At 36.5% G+C, this 23,074-nt stretch overlaps 1 protein-coding gene across 1 annotated transcript; it reads left to right on the top strand.

Annotated features, from left to right (window-relative positions):
• Positions 1-8,780: 8,780 nt before the first annotated feature.
• LOC139138402 (2Fe-2S ferredoxin-like) lies at positions 8,781-22,763 on the top strand. The gene is made up of 6 exons (XM_070706769.1): positions 8,781-8,958; positions 11,365-11,419; positions 12,822-12,928; positions 14,041-14,128; positions 18,527-18,579; positions 20,707-22,763. The coding sequence occupies exons 1-6, from the start codon at positions 8,790-8,792 to the stop codon at positions 20,808-20,810; spliced, it is 576 nt and encodes a 191-aa protein (XP_070562870.1). The 5' UTR covers positions 8,781-8,789; the 3' UTR covers positions 20,811-22,763.
• Positions 22,764-23,074: the final 311 nt, after the last annotated feature.

The following is a 23,074-nucleotide window of genomic DNA, read 5'->3' as shown; positions in this document are numbered from 1 at the left end:
TTTTAGAACTGTTTTGATTTTTTCCCGTTCTTTCCCGAAATGTGGCATTTCTAGGACGGCGTTTGGACAAAACGGCGCTTCATTATCAAGGCAAATACGACTCTGCAATCAAGACTCCCTGCAAGAGTGATGTACACTATGACGAGCCGAGGAAAACTCCGATAATAGATCCCGTGGCAGAAAAACTACTCGTTGGATTTCTGCATCGTTTACCCGTATACAAAGATGCGGATAGCTATTGCCACTGTCTTTATACGCATTACGTCGAATCATTCAAAAACGCGCAGAATATAATGACAAACGCTTCGTTTTCGGACGAGAAATGTATACCATGACGCATGAGATCTAAGGAGTGTCGATCGATCGCCTGGCAACGTCATCACGGTTTGTACAAATCCGAGGCGACGCCGCGCCGAACCTCTGCTCCAGTAAGACTTCGAAAAAGTCTATGTTCAAGACAAACCTATGGGGGAAATGAGTGGATGTATCGTATGGAAAGTAAACCGTAAAATTGGGTGAAAATAGTATACGTAAAGTCACCGTGCAGTCAATGTTTACATTATGTGGCTGCACGTTCTATTTTTGGATGTGTTCAACCAGCTGTTTTAATTTGCCACTTTTTGTTCAAAAGATACCATATTAGTTATGTTTTGCTCCGCCCATTTTTATCGATTTTTCTCGGTAGGGCCCTACCGAGAGTTACCGGTTTAAGTTGTGTAAAGCAGGCAAGTACTACATTTACACCTTAACTAACTTGTTCATGGTTACTGCACAACTGAGTTTATCTACAATTACAGATTGTTCTATCTTTCCCATGATATTCTAGTTCTGTTTCAACATCTGCATGATGTATTATGGAGAGTTCAGGATTCAGTACACTGTCAGTTGACCCTTTACAGAAGCTTTCAAATGCACAAGATAACGTGTGTATGGCTATTTCAAAACACAAATTTTCAGTTTTATGTACCTGTGCACCTATTTAAACACACACACACACACACATACTATAAATGTACATGTATACCATAGATATCCCTTTTCCTGCCAGACACTATTAAGACTATTACTTCCCCATTGGCCAAGTCAGTAAAAAGCGGTATTGAGCCCAAACATGACGTATTTTCACCCACTTGGCTTGGTATGTTATAGCATCTTTAGTAAAAAAAAATCACATTTACAGTAGTTATGTTTTCAACAGCCTTCAAATGTACAGTATTATGTTAAAGTACACATATGGAATATGTTGTGTTTCATTAATTTTAACCATCTTGACCTGATTGTGAAATATGGACTTGGCAGGAAAAGGGATATATAAATATATATAAATATATATAAATATATATATATATATATATATATATATATAATATATATATATATATATAATATATATAAATATATATATATATATATATATATATATATATATATATATGGTGTGTAGTGTGTGTTTAAATTGATGGATCTATTTGAAAAACCTCTATTATCCTTAGAATATATATATATATATATATATATATATATATATATATATATATATATATATATATATATATATATATATATATATATATATATAGTGTGTAGTGTGTGTTTAAAATTGATGGATCTATTTGGAAAACCTCTATTATCCTTAGAATATACATTCACATGCTACATGTACCTTATCAGCTGTGGCAGCTCACAGTACTTGCTATCAGCCCACTCACTGTGCTAGGGTCAAAGGTCAATCCATTGGGAAAACTTATATTTCAGATTGGGTTCAAGAGGGCAATAGATGGGATGTTTTATGTCAAGAAAGCACAGTGCCACGAAAAGTTAAACAAAAAAATACCTTTTACAGTTGCACTGCGCTGCCTCTCGCCAGTACTCATGTTGCACACATGGTGTGCAGCGATATTCCGCTCGGGGCGGTTTATTAGTAGCTGGTCACGCTACCTTTGCCAAAGACATGAAAACCATAATTTACTGCGGTATATCCGTAAGGTATTTAGTTTCTGCCTTTGTTACATTTTCTTTTAATAGAGTACTGACATTATGCGCTAGACTATTGCATATATGTAATATTTACTCTCGTGGCGAGTCCTGTATTAAATTCACAAGAGTATTTAAATTAGATTCTGAATACCGCGGAAAAGATACATCACCCTATTCATACAAAAACTAACATGGTACATACCTTATATTTTAAAACATGCATGAAGAATAACCAGATTATTGCAGTTTACATTAATATGGATATCTATTGCATAATTTAACTCATCATTGTACATACGTGAGTACAAGACATTTCACTAAATGCACTCTAATACTTATGTGTCACACACACATTTTATTTGAAACATCATTTCGACCAAATTACTCGACGATGGGGAATGAAATAAATGAGAGAGGGAAAAAAAAGCTTATAACCAGGTTTCGTTGCCCTTCTGTCTCCAAGATCTAACATTGCACCAGATGGCAGTCATGTAACAGATGGGCACAATACACCCCTCTACCTCAAAATTTATTGCGATTTTCAGCTCCACATGACCTGTAAGCAAGACACACGAGCATCTGTACCGCATATTTCATATATTATGAAATGCCAAAGTGAAAAAACCTGGACGATAACACAATTCCTGTAAACGATTCACTTGGTGTGATCATACGAACACTATGAATATAGGCTGTATTACTGCACACAGACTTCTGAGATTAAACAATTATTGCAAACTGTTATTCTCAGTAATCCCTCGCTACCCATAACAGAATGAAACAGAATCCGAAAGTCTGAATAAATTCAAGATTTATTGCTTTCATCAAACATCAAGCCATGGGAGTGAACTCTTGCTAATTAGGCCAACGATTATTTGGGCTTAATGCGCGATTTGAAGATGATGGACTGCCGATCTCATATATGAAACTTCTTTCCATCATCATAATCTGCATGCCTGATCTATATCACAGAGAATTTGCAAGTTGCTTTGAATACATAATAATCAAACACAGTGCCGAACACACCAACATATTTCCAATTTGAATACCACTTTATCCTCCAGAGAAGCCACTTGCATGGAACTAGATAAGAACGTTCATTCCAACATGAATGTGCTGACAGATCAAAAGCATGCAGAGTACAGTACATGACGTAAATTTTTAAATGTTTTACTATCCTGTGATAGCTTCAGTCCTCCACATCTGAAAAGGCTTTTTACATAAACTTTGATCGTTTCAATTGCGTCACGTGTTATTGCCCTCTTGACCTATAAATACCTGTAACGGCACCGCACATGGCTGTGATGAGAAATTGTTCAAAAGATTCAAAAAACACAATCAATGCTAGAACGTGTAGAAGTTCTTTTCTCTGTATTTGTATTTTAGACCATATTTGCATGATACATATACGTGTGTAAATGTATGTACATATATGTGTATGTGAAACAGTGCAATCTTGTCTGTGGGTGTATGTCTGCCCATACTTCATGAGGAAAAAAGTGGACATGAACAGAAATTGTATGTGTATGTATGTGCATATGTATGCATGTAGGTAAACATCTATGAACATGTATGTGTGTATGTATGAATGTATGTATATACTGCATGTACAGTGTACATGTATGTATGTATTTATGTGCGCATATGTATAATTTACACACATACATGTATGTGCATATGTATGAAGTACTGTGATTTTGTGCACCGTACATGATATAGGTAACTTTTAAATAAATACTTTTCTTTCCCCTGTATTCCGCTATACGAAGAGCATCTCATATTGCAAAGTAAAAAATTTCACCCACTGAAATTGTGTAATTAGGGCACTGCTGCTGTACGTGATATCGCCCAAACTACTAGAGCACAGTGAAATGTTTGCATGCACGATTCTCGACAATTCCAGCCCTTCTGGCACCCAGGCACTGAATTCACTGGTGCATTACATAGCCACTGATTTGAAAATAATTTCATAATAGACCACTGCAGCCCATGTTCTTGCTGTCGCCATGGAAACACCCGGGTTCTCCCTGCATTTGGATTTAATATACCGCCATAGAGGTGTGATTAAAGTGAACTAAATATATCTTATTCAGACTTGAAATCACATTTTCTGAAGTATTTTTTTTTTTCTACGAATATAAATTGTGTAGCTATAGAAAAGCCTGGATTTTGAATAGTTCTGGAAAGACTGTGATATTCAAGCTGGTGCTTTTTACGCACATGATATAATGATTGTGATTTGTAAATCAATAGCACCGATATTCACTCAGCCATGTTCATGTGGAAATAGACTCCTGTAGAACGGAGACTTTTGTGAGACAAGGGAGCCAGAGAGAGAGAAAAAAACTACCTGAAGTATATAGAGCAGAGAAATTCAAAGAACTAGTGCGGAGCCATTGTTAGGAGTGCTGGATGAATTTCAAATCAGTCTGCGGAGGTCACAATTTCTATGGAGCTGCAATGGAGATCATTCACTGCGGCAAACACACACTACGCCGGCTTTGAAATTTCTACTGTGTTGCCTCTTTTCTTGTATGTTGGTGTTTGTTCATGGAGGACACGCATTCGCATTTTGGCTTAGAGATCCCCTGTTTTTTTCCATGAGGCTGATGGTGATGTATCTTTAGGGAATTGGATCAGATATTCCGACAGGGTTATCGTCTTCTACATTTCCGAGTAATAATACTTTATATGCAACGACTACAAATAATGGTTTAATATCTTTTGCAAATACATACTTCAGCTCAGTGGAGTTTTAGAAGTGTGACTTACAAGCTGAGTGACACAGCGATGCAAAATTTAACTGATACATCTCTTACATGTACATGCTGGTTATACGAAATCATTACTTGCTGTGACACAGTTTGGCCACATTATATGGAACAACTGTTCAAGGTACATGTACCGCACTGATTTTAATGTTCACCCCAGACAGCACAAGTAATCAATTTTGCTGTACAAGTGATTGTACACAGTACTATACTGGGTTCGCCGCACTTCAAAATCTCAGCACATGTGACTACTGTTCGCTTAATCAAGCCTGGAAATATTTTGCAATCTATTGCGGTGCACACCGAATCCTTTCAACTACATGTACATGATGTATTTGCTAGTGGGCAAAGAAATTATGATTGTTGTGTCTGTGATTTTGAAATATCTCAGCTCCCCAAATAATGATAATTTTGGAAAGTTGTCTCCATCTCTCTAAATGTTAAACAGATGTCCATGTGCAGAAATTGCTGGTTAAACACTTTCATGAACAATTTAAATGGCACTGACGTCATGTTCATGAAAGTCTTGATCGATGTCGTTCCATACTCATCACTTTATAACCTGGTCTTAAAATTTCAGGACTAGTTGGGAAAAATGGGAAAGCATATTTCATTTATTGCTAGCATAGTCAAAGAAGCTGAATGATCATAACGCAGAATTTTCCAAACGTGATTAAAACAACTTTATTATTTCGCAGGCTCACAAAGTTAAACTGCCGCAAAGAGACATTTGAAAATGATAAAAAGGGCTAACAATAGCTCTGCATTGAGAAATTACACTCACGTTGCACAGGAAAGGATCATGAAGATTGTGGAAGGGGTTGTGGTTAATTGTTGTACCACTGTATTCACATGAAATGCTGAACTGAAAGCCCAAAGCCGGGAGCCTTGATTATCTGCAGCTGATTGCCTGCACGTAATCCCACCATGGATCTTACAAAAGCTCTTGTGAAAATAGAGACACTAGGAGTAGACTATTTGCTAGGAGTGGGGCGAGGTTACCGGGTATATTTTGCCTCCCTCATGAGCATTGTGCCACCTTCTTCACTAATGTTTCAAATATTTTTGACCTGCTTATAACCACATCATGGCTTAGAAAAAACATTTTGTAACCACACACACACACACATGGCAGAAACCTGACAAGTCCTACATTTGAATCCCACAAGTGCTACACACCAGTGGATCTACTGAAGAATATGATTCAGTCGTGTATCATGAACCATTATGAGTCCTTCCATAAGACTGCCTTCCTCATACAACTTTCCTCCATAAACACGGACATATAGAACATTTTAGCTTGTCTAATTGCTGTTTGTGATCTACCAGTGTTTACAACACCTAGAGAAATTTTCAACTGCTGATTGTTGGAATGTGATAAAAGACTGATAAACAGTTAGATAGCCACCATTGATTTTTCAATCTTGAATGTGACTACCACAATGATTATTGAACCTAAAATAACAGCCACAGCAACAAGAATCCCACTGTTACTACGATGGCAACTGATAATATACATGTATGTACACTAGAGTGCCAAGGCAGGGAACCAGGAGCTGTGTGTACATGTACTTCACGTGTGTCCACACAAATACCTGTATGACAACTTGAAATTCTTGTTTGAGTGAAATGTTGAATGAACAATGGCCATCAGTGTGTCATGTACATCGATATGACAGAAAGCACTGTGACCCCATGACCTCTAGAATTGAACTTCTTGTACCTGACATGGCTTTTCATGAGCTTGGATTTGAATTGTGGTATGTGAACACCTTGCTGGTTTTTTTCTTTATTTATATCATTCTTACTTTTCACATTGTCTGATATGTTTAACAAGTTCTGTTAAAGATCCACTCTCCGATAGTGCTGAGTGTATGGTAGTATTGGTCTGACTGGGGAGTATGGGTCCAAATGTGACATTGAAATAAGGCTCCAGTGTTATACTAGAGACCCTCCCTTAATTAAAGCAACGTCTCCGTTGACTCTGGGATGCAATCAGTGTCACATTTCTGTTGAAGTTCATTATACATTACTTGAATAGTTGTAAGAATATGACAAATTAAGTTCGCTTTACTTGGGCAATTGTCAGAAAAAAGAACGTTATAAACTAAAGAAACATACCCACAAATATACAGACATACAGACGCCACTCAGACTCATCATATAAGCTCTTTTTGGTATTTATATATAAAACCAAATATGAGCTAACAAAAATGGACGATGACAAAAATTTCTGTAGACACTCCTCAAAAGTGTAAAATATCAAAATTGATTTTTAAAGTTTAATCTGAAGTATTAGCAGAAATCACGAACTTGTTTTTCTTGCCTTCATTTGAACATTTTGGACTCCTGTAAACATAGAAGTTAAATGTTATCTGAATTATCATAAAATCCCTTTCAGGGGATTAAACTATTGCTCTACTTGACAAATGAATTATAATGGTTGGCGAGGTTTTATAGACCGAATGGAAACTGTGTTTTTTCACAAGTTAGCTGTTTTTGTTATGGACTCCAGTTAAACGTCGCAACGATAATTACATAAGAACATTGAATTTTTTATCCAGGTTTCAAAAATGACATACTCGCAAACACTTTGACCAGCATATCAGCTTTTAAGGATTGTGTAGCCAGGTCAATTGACATCACCTTCAGAGATACGCTCGGTGTAATCTCGGCGCTGTCACACCAGCAACTTTCTTCAATGATATTTAATTAGTGGTTGGAAACGCTCTCAGTCTCAGAAACAGTTCCACTATGAAACCAGTGTGTGGTGGTGGATGTGTGCAACAAATAAATGTGGTCAAAACTATGACACTACCCGAGCCCCGCATGCTGCTTCGGGTCGAGCTAGTTGACAACAAACATGGCTCACACACTGCGAGTACAAATGCTAAACATCAGACGCGTACTCGACCATCTTATTATCACACACACACACGCCGTACCTGACTGATGTAGCAATCACGATTAAAAGACGCCAAGTTTACACACATAAAATCCTTATTCGACAGTTTTACCTGCATTGCCCGGTAGCCCATTTCTCTGTCGGCCAAATCCCGCATTTTCCCAGCCAAAATCGAGGCATCTCGCATGATTGTCTGTGCATTTTCTGGTCGTTCTTGCTCGTACAAATCAAGCAAAGTCTGAGGTTGGCTTTCTGAGTTCGCATAGCCGTTCGACACAAGCTCTTGAAGCAGTTCAGGGTTATTAAAATTATCATTCCAGTCTGTCCGTTTTTTAAACGATTCGCCCTCCTCCCGTGATGTTCTCTCCGAGACACAGAGCCTTCGTTATTCGAATCTGTTCCTTGCAATCGTGAAATTAGCGATGCACACACAACAAATAAAATTAAACGAGCGGCCGCCATTTCATACTGCCGATTCCAGCAAAGCAGTCCTCAAAGGCGATGCCGCCGCGATCACTTCAGTCGCCTAAATTCCACTTATGATCGGCGCACCCTCTTCCCTCCGCGGTCTTCCGAACAACTGTTATCCTGAGACATAGATACCTACATCGTTCGCAGAACAAACCGGAATGGAATCCCACTTGCGGGTAGAGTCGTTTTCAAGCGTATTTCACCCGAGCTAGGGTTTGAGATGAATACGTTCACACTGTCACAACAAAGTGTGTATGAATGTTTGCGGTGGAGGGACTGAAGTGAGTATAGTAATAATGGTACCGAAGTACGTAGCACTCAGGTCACAATCTTTCAGTAATAAAAAGCTGTCATCGTTTTCTTTATGTGGCATATGTTGCATTTGACAACAAATTTGCAATTTTAAATTATATACTTTCATCATTAATAACATGATACAAAACAATTAAAGATGTGAAAATATAAGTATGTAAAGGTACATTATGTAATTTGCCGAATATTCTAAACTTTATATCTTTTACCTCTGTATGTTTCAATATAATATTTTATCCTTACAGGACTCAACTATACGCAAAATAAAATTTAAAAATTACGTTAATTTACTTCAAATTAACGGAACGAATTGTGGTCTATAAATATATATGATATGTAACACTGTTTTTAAGATGGCGCTGCTCATGAGCAGACAGCGATTTCGCGAAATCCTTTCCTGCGTACGGTTGGTAAGCGCATTCCATAGAAATTACAACGTCTGTCATAAATGCTCTCAAAACAGGATATTTAGGTCATCACAGGAACAAAATTTCGCCAGAAGATCTTTTTCGACAGCCGTGGGTAAGTAAGAGCTCAAACAGGAAGTCAAGTTCAAAACCAAGTGTTTTCTCTTTACACACGTTGTCCTGTTTCAGCTTCGTCTTACATGGCTTCGCAATATAAAAATACCTGTGATCGCCTCCCTCTCTCGATGAAGGTAGATCTATGTTGATGTACTAGTTAGGATACCAGTGATCTAATGTAAGTAAATAGGACGGAGGGCTGTTTGTTTATCATTCTCACGATGGACAGCGACCAGCCGCAGACGATATGTCAACTCGTGGGTACGGTACATACTACCCTATCATAAATGTGAAAGACTACATGTATATAGTTAAAAAGACGTCATTTACACGTTAATTGTTTTAGGATTCTTGACCTGCAACCTTTGTTTTGTTTTTTAGCCCTTTGCTGGTCATTCGATTCCACTTGATGACATGCGATGCCATGTTATAATATGGGAGGCTGAATATGGGTGACATTGCAGTGACAGTATGTTCATTTTGATCGCTGAGGGCGTTGACAGGGAAAATTGCACAAAACGGGTACAATACATGTATGATACTGCCCATACGCTAGAAAAGCTAGAAATGCCAGGGCATAGATCCTTTCCAGGGACTATGGCCAGGGTCACTATGTGACTATGTGGCAATAGAAAAGAATGAAATGGCAAAAATGGCAACAATAAACAGGAACTCAAATGATCGATTGGAGACAAACAGCAAAGCGAAAAAATGTGGCAACAAGAGTTCCTTAAAGCCCCCTCATACCTGGAAAACACTTTAATCATCGACTTTCCTTGGAAGAAACATTTCAATTGCAACTTTTGGAAGGGTTTAGGGTTAGGGGTAGTTTTAGGGTTAGCATACTTAAAAGTGTTGTACATCTATCTAACAACAAAAACATTGGCATGGGGGCCTTAGGGAACTCTTTCCAAAATGTGATTTGTTTTCAAATTTCCAATCTAGATGAGTTGCTACAGTGACTCAAAGAATAATTGAAGAAATGATATTAGCATGTTACTGAAATGATGACTTTAAAATTAGAGTGGAAAATTATTGTGCATACTAATAATACATGTTTGTGTAAGATTTTTGTGAAGAATGTTCTAATATGTCAAAATTATGCAAGTTACTCATATTCTGAAAATTTAGAACGGTGTGCCCACAAGTAACATTGGTCTTGCATCCCCACCTGTATTCATCTTGTTACTCTGTCCACAGTCCTCCAAAGAGACTGTGCTCCATCTAACATCCCTCTTGATCAAAAACTAGTGGTTGTGCCACAGTAGTCACACAGAAAATGCTATAATAATAATATTGCTCACAACCATTAAGCACTGGACTGCATAGTTTGATCAATGGTAGTGGAGATTAATCAAATGATCTCTACAAAGCGCGCCAATAAGGGATAACATTTGTCTCACTTTTAATGAAGTGTCATGTCAGTTTTCGGTATGAAAAGATGCTGTTATCAATGTCGTTATCAATGCCACACTTCATATTTATTTTTCCACAGTACTGTTGTTTCAAAACAGATGAGCAAAACCAATACTCTGTGGCTCATACAGCCTTCACTAATAAATGCTTGCTGTATGTTGTATTCTGAATTTCAAAATATGACAAGTACTCTCAAAAGATGTTTGCTGCCAACAGTGGAATTCCTTATCTCCATCTCGTGGAATGTGCTTCAATCTTTATTCAAAGATTCAAATTTATCAAGTGACTCAAATAGCTATCTGATTTCAATAATTAGGCAACTTTTTGCAAAATTTCCTGTGATTTTCATTGCAGCTTTTTGTCTGTTGGCTAAAAAAAATATGTAAAAATCACTTATGCAATAATTTTTTGTTCTTTGTCAAGCTGTCTTTAAAATTTTTGTCTTCATCAAAAATATTGTCATACATTGCTAACAAACCAGTCCTGAGAGGAATACAGACTGAGACAATCTTGTATCTTTTAATTGTATTTTTTGCTGAAGATTTCGCCCAATGTATAATATATTGTTTTCTGTCATAAGGTCAAAGATCATGAAAGCAATTGGATATAGTTTTAAAATTAACACAGAACACAATGCTGTATACTCTTGTCTTTAAAGTGTAGTTTGAATCATCTTTTGGTCACAGTAGATAATAGATCAGTTTCTGATTCACCTCCAGAGATATCACTAGTCAGAAATTCATTGTCAAAATAAACAGAGTTCAGTCAAGTTTTCAGAGATGAGCAATGCGTATAAACAACTTTGAATTGAAATGACCACACACAACAAAACAAAATGACATATGCAGATGATAGTTTGATCTTGAAGTTTATTAAGCACGGGGGCTCACTCACAGTTTAATTTCGCTGATAAGGAATAAACTGTGTAATCCATTTTAGAACGGTGTGAATTTGCTGACTCTACGTGTATTTTGCTGTCATTTTTCAGGTCCACTGATGCATGGAGAATACGAATGGCAAGATCCTGTATCTGAAGATGAAGTGTGAGTAGGATGTACATCAATTTGTGTCCTGTATAATCCGTCTGTACATCTGCAGGCAGAATGCATGATGGTCAAATATTGTAAATGATTTTGTTATGATCAGAGGTATAATTAGTATACGTGGTTTATTTATATACATGTATCGTACATATTTAACTTATAATAATCACTACATGCTCCTGTGTGATCAAGACAGATTTCCAAATTTGGCATGATTGACATTCAAAATTATGGCTATTGTCAATCTTGACTTTCATTTAATGAGCAAAAACAGGGAAATGAGATGATGAATTTTAATTTTGATTTTAATTGCTGTACATATAAAATATAATGTCAATTGATAGTGAAATCCATTCTATAAATATGTTTTCAGTATCATCTATCCTATCCTGGCACAAAATTTTTTATTTAATCCAGGATGTAGTTTATAAAGAGATGCATTTTGGCATAAATAAATTGGTTTTTTTTAAGTGCATATGAGCATAACTCAGGAGAAATTTTCAAAGGTTCTCTTCTCTACCAGTTATTGACTTTATTGCCCCTATGGGCGTCTACATTTATGTACAGAAATCATGTCAAAACTCGTGAGAAATGTAAAGTGATATTTATTTTTAAAACTGACTCAATACTCTGAATATAGAGCTTCATAACAGTCTCATCTAATATGTCTGTTCAGCACCTTCATGCAAGTTTCTCATCAAACGAATGTCACAGTTATTTTTAAATTATAGCTTTTTTTTTTTTTGAAAATATTATAGATTTTGAATTGACCAGGTGTGCTGATGCCATACTTCTACCTTGTCAATCTGATTTTAAAATTCTGACCAAAATCTATAAAAATTGTTGAATTACAAATATTTGTGGACTGTTGATAAAGACTGTTGCGCATGAAGTGATGACATATACACATGAATATAGCTTGACAGCTCAGTTTACAAAAATACCCAAACGCCAGAAAAAAGCAATTTCGTATTTCGTAATGCATGATATCGTTGAAAGCAGGACTAAAAGCAACAGTCTTATATTGACTTACAAATTTATGCTTTTTTAACAATTAATTTACTTCACAATCTGTAAGTTTAAAAGATTTTTAGATTTAAAAAAAGATAATTTTTTTCTCCCCAGAAAAGTTATGCAAGAGATTGGACTATGCTATGAAAAATTACTTTGAAAAATTATATTTATTAATCCTGTCACCATGAATTTGCTGAAAATTCGCTTGATACCATACAATATTAGGCCAGTGAATATTTCATATGGGTAATGAGAGTCATTATCTACTCATTTGCATACTCATTTGCACACGTGAACACAGTGAGATGAGAATATTGAACATTAGATGAAGTTAGCTTAATATTCAATCCAGGCTGATAGAGACTTAAACAGTCTTTTATTCTTGCAGCGTTAACATTACATTTACTAACAAGGACGGAAGTAGCCAAACAGTCAGAGGCAAAGTTGGAGACAATGTTATGTACCTGGCACACAGACACAATATCAGCATTGAAGGTAAGCCTGATATCATGAAGGACATAAATGAGTACATGATCAGGGGAAATTTTACTACATGGGGATAAATTCTTTGATAAGGTACAGTAAATCTACTCTGACCTCATATGTCAATGGACACGATAACTTGTTTATATCAATGTTGTTCATTGCTAATGATATCGTAGCAGTATATTGATGGTGCAAATACTGCTATCTGATTGGTCGAGATGTGAAAATAACTTTGCTATATTGGCAATATAAGTATGGTTGGAACTAGACTCTCTCACAGCCCCTCGTCAGCTTCACCTCCATGCTTCACCTCAGACCATAATACCGCCCTCAGAAGGTGAGCCGAGCAAAGCTCGGCTCAGCGAGCCGGCAAAGCGGGAAGTTTCGCTACACTATAACCCGGCTGGCTTGGTGAGCCTCGCTTGCTAGAAAGACCATTGAGGACGCATCACACAATATGGTTTAGGATAGAGCTGCGCAGCGGACGAGGGGCTGTGAGAGAGTCTAGGTTGGAATGGGCATGAGCTCTCAGCTTGAGAAAAATTCCCTTTTTGACATTTTACGCCAGAATTTCAATTTAATATTATGACATAATAGCAATTAACCACCCCTTTAGCAGGTATACCACTCCATTTTGACCAGTTCACTCCATAATATATGCACTTGCTATCACTCACGCATATATGTGAAGAACTGGTCAAAATCTCATAGTAATACCGTCGCTGGTTTATTGCTTAACTAAACAATGGTAGTATGTGTTATGATCTATCATGATAATATGTGAGGATAGATTCTTTAGTTGACCTGGGATGTTTTCTCATGCTTTGCTAAATACTCGGTCGACTATTCAGGTTTGCTGCTTGATATGTTATTTGTGTATGATTCATGTTATAATGCTTTATAACTGCTAAAATATTCATAAACCACAACAGTGATATCTAGATCATACCACTGATGACATCTTCAGTAATTTTGGCGATAGATAATGTTGTTTTCCATCTATGCCTCTGCCAGTGACTTTGCCCATTTGAATATTTAGTTCACCAGAGAAAGGAAAAATTGAACGAGGGCTTATCACTCTCACTTCATGCCAACTCAAAAGTGATTTTTATCGCCTTCAGGAGCGTGTGAGGCATCATTAGCTTGTTGTACCTGCCATGTTATCGTCAATGAAGATTATTACGATATGATACCTGAACCAGATGAAAGGTAAATTAATTTTTTCCAGTGTTTTTGTGCAATCATTGATGAGCTGATACTAGTTCACCATAGCTACAACTATCCTTGCATTAAACTGATCCAGTGGAAAAGGTATTTGTTCAGGTATTTTTGTACAGAATTGCATTCGTAATCATTGGTGAGTTTGGAAGCTTATTGTTTCGTTCAAAATGTTCAAGAATTCTCGCAATATTCATGGAATGTTTGAAGAAAGTTGCTTTTATATTAGTTGTAGAGTCTTTAGCAAAGCTTTAAAGAATTAATCAGTCATATTGCACGCAGTGAAAGTTCGTATTTCCAAAGCGCAATCAAATGTCTAACAGATGTGGAAATTGCTCATTGTAAAGAAGCTTGCTTTCAACAGTTGTGCCGAGACAATTTGTCAGCCAGTGTATGCTACCTCAGTCAAAAGCAATCTTGTAATACATCTGTGTCTGGCCCTAAGGGTCACTTCACACGCTGGGATTAGTCCCTCTACCTCCTCCGCCATTATCTGGCCCAGACCCTTGACTGTTCTGATAAATCACATTTTATTGAAGGAAAGGACACTGACAACAAACAAACAAACATGGGGCATATCCATGGATACACCCTCGAATTGACTGTACAAAGGAAGGACATAGCAATTAATGAATACCAAATTGCACATATGTTCTGCACAGCTGTGTGAATGAGTCTGTTTGTTTAGGTTTTTTTTGTATAATTTGATGATGGCCGCTTTGTGATATTATCATATTAGATGTCTGTCCCTATATTCTGCTGTGTCATTATCAGAAACTTGGTTTAATTCGTTAGAATTCCTTCAAAATGTTAGCCTGTCTTTTTAAAAGCAGTAAACAGAATGTCCTTGGTGGTGTTAGCTAAGTAGGAAGGTTTTACCTTGCACCATGAGGCTTGCTATTAAACACGCTAACTTGAGATTACAGCTCCAGGGTGTGTGGGTCTGGTTTTAATCCTTCACAAATACTCGATCTTGTGTCATTCAAAAGCTAATTTTTTTGCACTCTAAGCAATTAGTCATCTGAGTCACCCAAGGGAAGATTCTGTAGGGTTTTTTTTCTGCCAAAAAATGTGAAATAGATTGAATGCTTTGTCAGCGGGGATAAACAAGGAGCCATTGTGTGATTTGGATTGAGATGTTTATCTCAAGACTGTAGTCACAGTTGCTGCAGTTTGTCAGAACAAGAGTTCTTTTGTCAGGGCTTGGCAGCTCACCATTGGTGATTTCTTGGTGAGAGTCTTGAATAAATACCAGGTCTTCCAAAACAACATCTTTACTACATGAGATAGTGTCCATGTTGAGCTGTCTCCATCGAACAGTGTATTATAAACACTCTGTGTAACATCAGTGTTGTTATCTGGCGCAGGATAAAAATCGCCAAGTTCAAGTTGGTGCTACAATAACAAGTGTGTTGAATAACATACACAAGTTTATTGCTCAATGTTGTTTACATCACGATGCCTGAGTGATGGTTGAGGTCAGGCTGATGGAAAATCAGATATAGGGACTTTGTTTCTTTCTCTTTCTGTGTCCTTTGTGGTGGTTTCAGATTGGTCCTTTACTTGGTTGCAGTGTCTCTTCTTACATATATTACTGTGTAACACATAATAATAATAATGCTGTTTTTTAGGGTAAACTATAACTTTACCCTGGTGTCAGGATCACAAGTATTTGAACTACAATGCAAAATGACAAAATTTTCATTCTCTATATTGTATATAATTGTAGGTTTTCTGGAAATCATGTTTGGGGTTGGGTGGGGGATGGGAATGACGTGTCCACTGGACATATGGATATACTCTTCAAATTCAGTTCTGTGTATGTGTTGGGGGTGGGTAACGTACAGAAGTATAATGAGAACACAGACTGACCAAGTTATGAGAGTCGCCTGAGGTGGCATGTTATTCATGGTACAAGTGTTGCAAATGAATTCTACATTGATCTAGTCAGAGTGGTCCTGGAGTGTCAAGGCTGAAGAGTCCACCAGGTTCAACTACTCTGCTTCAGGCATCAACTTTTCATCTCCATCTCCTGGTTTTGTAGAATTGACCTTCCCTCTTGGAAAGAATGCTGAAATTAAACTTGCCCATAAAAGACAGAATGGTCAAGGTTGATAAGAGGACAAGTTTTTGACCTTTAGGGTGAATTTTTATGAGTTAAGCTTTTATTGGTTTCAAACCATAAAACTTCCTTGATACAAGTTTAATTGGTCCTGCAACTACGTTAAGGCTGTCAGCTTGTTAGCATTGTGTCCTGTACAAAGCATATCAGCCCATGGAAACCATAGCGAATAAAGATGTTGAAGGGAAACACTGGATTGTTTTGGTCTAGGTTATGAAGTCCCTATGTACCTTTATTTCTTTCAGTAGTCACAGCGTACATCCATGCCTTGTTCATTATAAATATCATGATTGTCACCCATATAAATAGCCATGTCAGGCCATTTTTAGCTACTATAGACTATAGTCTATAGAAGCTATTGGGATGGGTATCCGTCCGGCGTCCGTCGTCAGTCTGTATGTATGTATGTATGTATGTATGTATGTATGTATGTATGTATGTCCGTTTGTGAGGCGTCCGTCCACTCAAATATCTTGAGAACCGCAGTACTTACTGATTTGATATTTGTTGTGTAGATGAAAAATATGATTTTGAGAAACTATTTTTTTTAATTTTTTGATATTGTTGAAAATAGGCAAATTAATGCCAAAAAAGGTGTTTTTGGTAAAAAATCTTCTTCTTCATAACCGCTGGTCAGACAGCTTTGTTATTTGGTATACAGGTCCCTAGGGATAACCCAACTTAGATTTGTTCAAATTGTGACGAAATATGCAAATGTGTATTTTTAAGGAATTTTTTTGTCATTTTTGGTCAAAGTTTGACTTACATTGTATGTAATTCTTGTACTGTATAAACCCTATCAATTCACCCAGAAAAAAATAATTAATATGATTTTAAATAATTGAATTAATTAGGAAATCATCAAAGCCAAAATAAATTTAGTGTGGAATTATCAGAAAGTTCAACTGTTTTTGACAGTTCATAGTGAATTGAGGATTAAAACATTTAAAGGCAACTTTCCTGAATCCCAACTTTGATATATTCTGAACCACCATTTATGTTATCTTAAAGAATTTGCTCACAATAGTTTGTCATGATAGGGTGGTCAAATAAATAGAGATAGAGAAAGTTCTAATTTCCATTTATGGTTGACTTGGTGAGGATAAAATAAGATTACTTTTTGAGGAAAAAAATAGAGTGGTCAATTATAAGAGTGGTCAAAGTGATAGGGTTTTTATGGTAAAGCTCTGCTGTAAGATTCCTCATGTGCTATTTATAGCAATTATGCAATCTGTGTAGTGCAGTGAAAGTGTAACATGATTCCTTATAATGCTTTTGATGACCTTGAACTTCTTAAGTTTCAAACATTTGTCTCTTCAGTGTGCTTTCTCTGAGTACGTACAGTCTCAACTTATTCAACAGAACTTACTTACGATGTTAATTTGAAAGTTAAAATGTGCTTGGTTAATAGGATTAAAGTACTGATATTAAAAGATAACCAGCTCAAGATTTTTTATAACCTGACAGATATGCTGTTTTTTTATGACGTAAATCTTGATTTAAGCAAGTCTTGTTTACTTTAATTAGAATGTAATTAACTCTCGTTTATTTGCTATTATAGACTAATATAGTCTGATGAAATATGCAAATCTGTATTTTTACGGAATTTTTTTCCATTTTTGGTCAGGCCATCCTGAAATGAGCTATCAAAGATATCCACCTTCTTCATCAATACATGTGTCACAAAAGGCTATTCTCTACATAACACAGCAGAGCTCTGTCAACTGTTGAGTCGCTTGTTTTTTCAAAACCGCTGGTCAGACAGCTTTAATATTTGGTTTACATATCCCTAGGATGACCTTAGTGAGATAATTTCATACAGTTAGGAAATACTTAATTTTGTATCCATGTCTATAGTAGCTTCAGGGACTTTGGCCCTATGTTTAAATATTAGGAATAGAGGATTGGAATGTGTGTCTCAACATGCTGTGGGGAGAAGAACAAGAAACTGTAGTTGATATACAAAACAAACATAGCAAAAAAACTTCAAAAGTTAAAGCTACTGGCACTTTAATGGATCTGATTAGTGTCCTATGCAGATAAATTACCCATAGGATTCCCACTGCTTGCAGACATGGTCCTATCACTGCTACCAGTACTGCACAGCGCCATCATCGGCAAGAATAACATGTTACATTGTCTTTATATGATCCACCCTCCATCAAGTAAAATGTGAAACTTTATACTAGACATTTCCATTTATAGCAGACAAATGTATGGACCAATGAAAGCAAATTTTGATCAGTGTAATTGTTATTCTTTCACAGGGAAGATGACATGTTGGATATGGCACCATTTCTCACGTCCACATCAAGGCTAAGTAAGTCAAAACCTGTCATTGAAGTCAACGTTTTCACTTGACGTGAAATTTCAAATTTTCTGAAATTTTTTGGTAAATATGAAATCTTTCCCCGGTGAAAATTCAAAGCCTATTGTTTTTAACTAGGCTGTTCTGTTGGCAGAGACATTTGCAATGTAACAGATTGGAGACAAAACTAACATGTGCTTTCATTCACATATCACTAATAAAAAATACTCCTGGAATTGAGTCATTCAATTTCAAGTGTACAACCAGTGATGTGATACAAGGTTACAGCAGAGATATTATAGGCTTGATGAATTATTCAGTTCTGATGGTGTTATTTGTTAAGTTAGGAAACCAACGAGAGCTGGAAAGCAAGTCGTGATTTCACAACTTCCTATACTATTTTGCTTCTCAGTAAAGATTGCTTTTGGCATATAATACATTAGTTCCAGATTTAAACATTTTAGTCATGTGACTGAGATGGTCATTTTCTCAGAAATAGAGCAAATATGCTAATAATTGATAAGGAGAAAACGGTATGTATGTTGTAATGATTTAACTAAGTGAATAGATTAATGTGATGTATGTGATGTAAAGATCTGTCTTCTTTGGTTAATCTAAGTTTATGTTTTACGCTTCTAAACTAAGAGAGGAAACCTTTCATTGTATTCAATAATGCTTTATTGTTTCAATATTTACAAACACGCATAGTATGAAATTGATTTGCCGACAACGCGTCTGTATCAAATTTTCTTTTCATGTATTGTACAAAAGGACATAGGCCTACAGTACTGAATAAACCATTTAAGTATATGATATATAATTCCCCGTCGACTACAACATAAATATGATAATTATACACAATGTAAATTGCATTGTGCATGCAAAGACTTACGGTGCTCTCCTTTTATTGCAGTAACTTAGTACATGTTTGTATCACCACGGACAAACATAAAAATAAGTGTTGTAGGGTGAATATATTAGTTTTTAATCATTTAGGAATTAGTGTCCTTGCTACAAGTCATAAATTTCTAGGCCAATTTTATCATGTACTCTGTGTAAAGTAGCATGCCGCGTTGTCAAGCCTAAGGAATGCCATGAATACAAACAGTAATTGAACTCAAACTGTCACTTAGTATAAGACATGAGTTATCGCCTTGCGGCAAGCCTCTTGGCGCTATAAAGTAAACATTGGCCCTCTGGGTGCCAGTTTTGATATTTTCTAAAGTGTGTTCCCTGTGGGTGTCCGTTATGACTCAAACAGTGTTGAACTTTGACCTGTTACAATAATGTGGATTTTGCTTGTTTGGAAAATATGGTTATTAATGCACAGAAATATCACATGTTACCTCCTCTTACTGAGAAATTTGACTTCAAAAAATGTGAACGCAGCCTTAAAATGTTTTGCTCATACAACTTGAACTCTGTGAGCTCGGGAATTTTGTTATATGGTAATTCCAGATATAGTTTACTGTTCTTCATGATGAATATAGTCTTCAAATTTTTATGACTCACTGGTGCAAAAAGTCCAAGAGGGAGAAATTTAGAACTGCAAATGAAAATTGTGTCAGCCAGACAAATCTGATAAATATCTTCTATGAATGGCGGCTTGCATAATATAATATAATGGGTGACATAAATGATAGGTCTGAATTTGTTACTTTTTAAAACCTAGTGTTGCACCAATGGGCATTAGTCTTGATCTCATGTGATTTCACTGCCCTTATCAATTACCATAAAAACTCTATTAATGTAATCACCCTTAATAAGTTAACTGTTATTATTGTGTGCATAATTTTTTTTCTTCTGACATCTGTTGACCCACCCAGATTCTATTAATTTCACTAATTGATATCTTAAGTGTTTAGAGCAGTATATTTTACTAATGCATAGTGTTACATATTGTCTCAAGTGTTTCCAAAATGGACTACTGTAATTCTATACATTTATTCTGTATATATGTGCATGCCCAAGGAAGTTCCTACGGTAATATTCCATGTATGCCGATAATACCGGTATGTCAGCCAATTTTAATTTTATTTATGCACATAATTAATAGAAATCTTAGTGCAGGCAAAACCTAGTGTCACAAAATGTTTTATAATAATAAAGCCTTAAATTTATTTTTATCTTCTCTCCTAGGTTGTCAGATTATTTTAACCAAAGAAATGGATGGAATTGAAGTGAGACTGCCTCAAGCTACTAGGAACTTCTATGTTGACGGACATGTCCCCCAGCCGCACTGATTGCCTGTCTGGGATTCCGTGTATATTCAAGAGACATTTTGTTTTATTCCACAGGCAACTCCACATCTCTATGATAATTACTGTGAAACTGTATTCCATTGTTCCAGGTGTTCTTTCCTCTACTAGTGAACTGACCAGAGGCTATGTTCAGTCAAACATGTCAGTTACGCTATTGAGTTGCTCTTATTGGACAAGAGCTCAGGCCAGCTGTGGTAAAAAACTGTTTTTACCGGTGCTAGTCAGTGTGTGTGTCAGTCTGGTCAATGCATCATTCTGATTGGGCAAGAGCTCATGATGGCTGTGGTTAAACAAATGTTTTACCAAGGTTAAAACAGGCCCCTCAACTAGCATAGAGGCTTAATGTAGAGACAGTGCATGTAGACAGCAGGAAAAATTTGAACCAGTTAATTGGTTAAATACTTGGAGATAATTGCAAGAGTAGTTGTAAAGTTGTTTTTAGAACTGCTATATCAGAGCATTTGCCTTGTGCTTAGCCAAATCCGTACTGTCCCATTTTGTCATCTGCATCGCTTCCACTATGAGTACGCGTGATGTGCGTCCTTCATATCAACAATGGTCGGTCCCTGGTGCTGGATTTCTGTTTGACGACGATCACTCAATATTTGATTCTGCTTTCTCCTTTCTGTTGTTAAAACTATGGAGGAAACAAATGCCATAAGCACAAAACGTTAATACAATATGACAGTAATTCCCTTGGCAGATGGATATACCATCAATTTAGGTACAATTCGCTCCATATCACACTTTCCCAGTTGCTCATGTAACATGTTGCCCATTACTGTACACCCAAAGTTCAAGTATACCTGCCTTGGGGTTATTGCTTAATTCAGAATAGCTGCTTGACTTCAATATATCACCTTTACTTGTTTCAGGTTCTCAATGTCTTTTTATAATGATTTGATGGAACAATGATGTTTCGATGGAACATAGTTTGAAGGAGTGTGGACAGCAGCAATCAGTATTTACTTGCAAAAAATAATCCCCTCTGCATACGGTTGGATAGCGCCCTCTATAGGCAGATTAATTGAGAAATTTTCCATCTTGGCCAGGATACAGCTAGCACCTGTCAGGCGTTTTCTGTGAAATGAAGCTGTCTTTTCTTTCCACTTTCATATCATTGGTGCTTAAAGACTCTTGTTAGGATGTTTGAGGATTTTTATCGTGTCTCTACCGATAGTTTTACTGAAATGTGCTGCTCCGTGACACGCACTTTAAACGATTGCGCAGACTGTGTTGCTGTAACATGGTTGGAGCTCTGCAGTGGTGTTTGGCTTTCATTTACTCCAGATTTCAATGTGTTAAGTATTTATTCATGATGGATGTAATGTCAAAATAAATAAAACCATGCTTTGTCAAACTGAGCATGTCTTGACGCTGTAATAAATTAATGGTAGCTCTTTATTAAAAGTGAACAATAGACGATTGTCGGATCCCATCAGTTTCTCATGTCCTTGACACAGAATTTTCCTCATTTTTCATGAAATAAAAATAAGTTGAAAAAAAAGGATATGTACAATGCATTGGATATTCTGTACCGCTGTGTTTGTACCCTGGTACCAGAGTCATCATTTAGTTGGCAAGCCTGCCCTTTTTTTCCATATTGTACAAAGATACAACATTTATATTTAAGTCTCTCATCCATAATAAAGCTATAGCAATTTTGACATAAAACACTGAAGTGCTGTATATTCCATCTAGGCCAACCATTAGTATGATGGAGTGGAATGTCTCTATGCAAATTTCTAACCACACTTAACACAAAGTAGACGCACCTTTCGCTCTTAAAACAACCTGCACACAAACACATTTAAGAGACCAACTGTTCATTTAAATCTTCGTTATCATTATGAAGCATCCAAGTCTTATCTCTTTGCTATGGTCTGCTCGTCACATATCTGTAATTCATGCAATTAAACTTTTGCCCTTTCAGACAATAACATGAAAAATAGATTATTTTCTGACACCTTTTTTTTCTTGTTTGCATTATATAGTAACATAATGAGTACCTTTTACCTGTCCTTTAGTCAGGCTGTGCCCCGCCCCCCTCTATTACCCTGGGGGCCATGTGTTACTATCAGAAATACATTGCTATTTCAGTAGGCCATATGCCCAAGGCAACAGCAGTGCGTTTCTTGAAACAGGGTCACTCTATATAGAGGGAACGTTTTTGAAACAAATAGCAAGGACAGGGGATAAAAAGTGCACTTTAGCCCAAATAAGGGTGTTGTATAACACACCCATAT

This window comes from Ptychodera flava, chromosome 8 (genome assembly GCF_041260155.1).
Source record: "Ptychodera flava strain L36383 chromosome 8, AS_Pfla_20210202, whole genome shotgun sequence".
NCBI classification, from domain to species: Eukaryota; Metazoa; Hemichordata; class Enteropneusta; family Ptychoderidae; genus Ptychodera; species Ptychodera flava.
The sequence above is the reverse complement of the archived record's forward strand: the minus strand, read 5'-3'. Positions and strand labels throughout refer to the sequence as shown.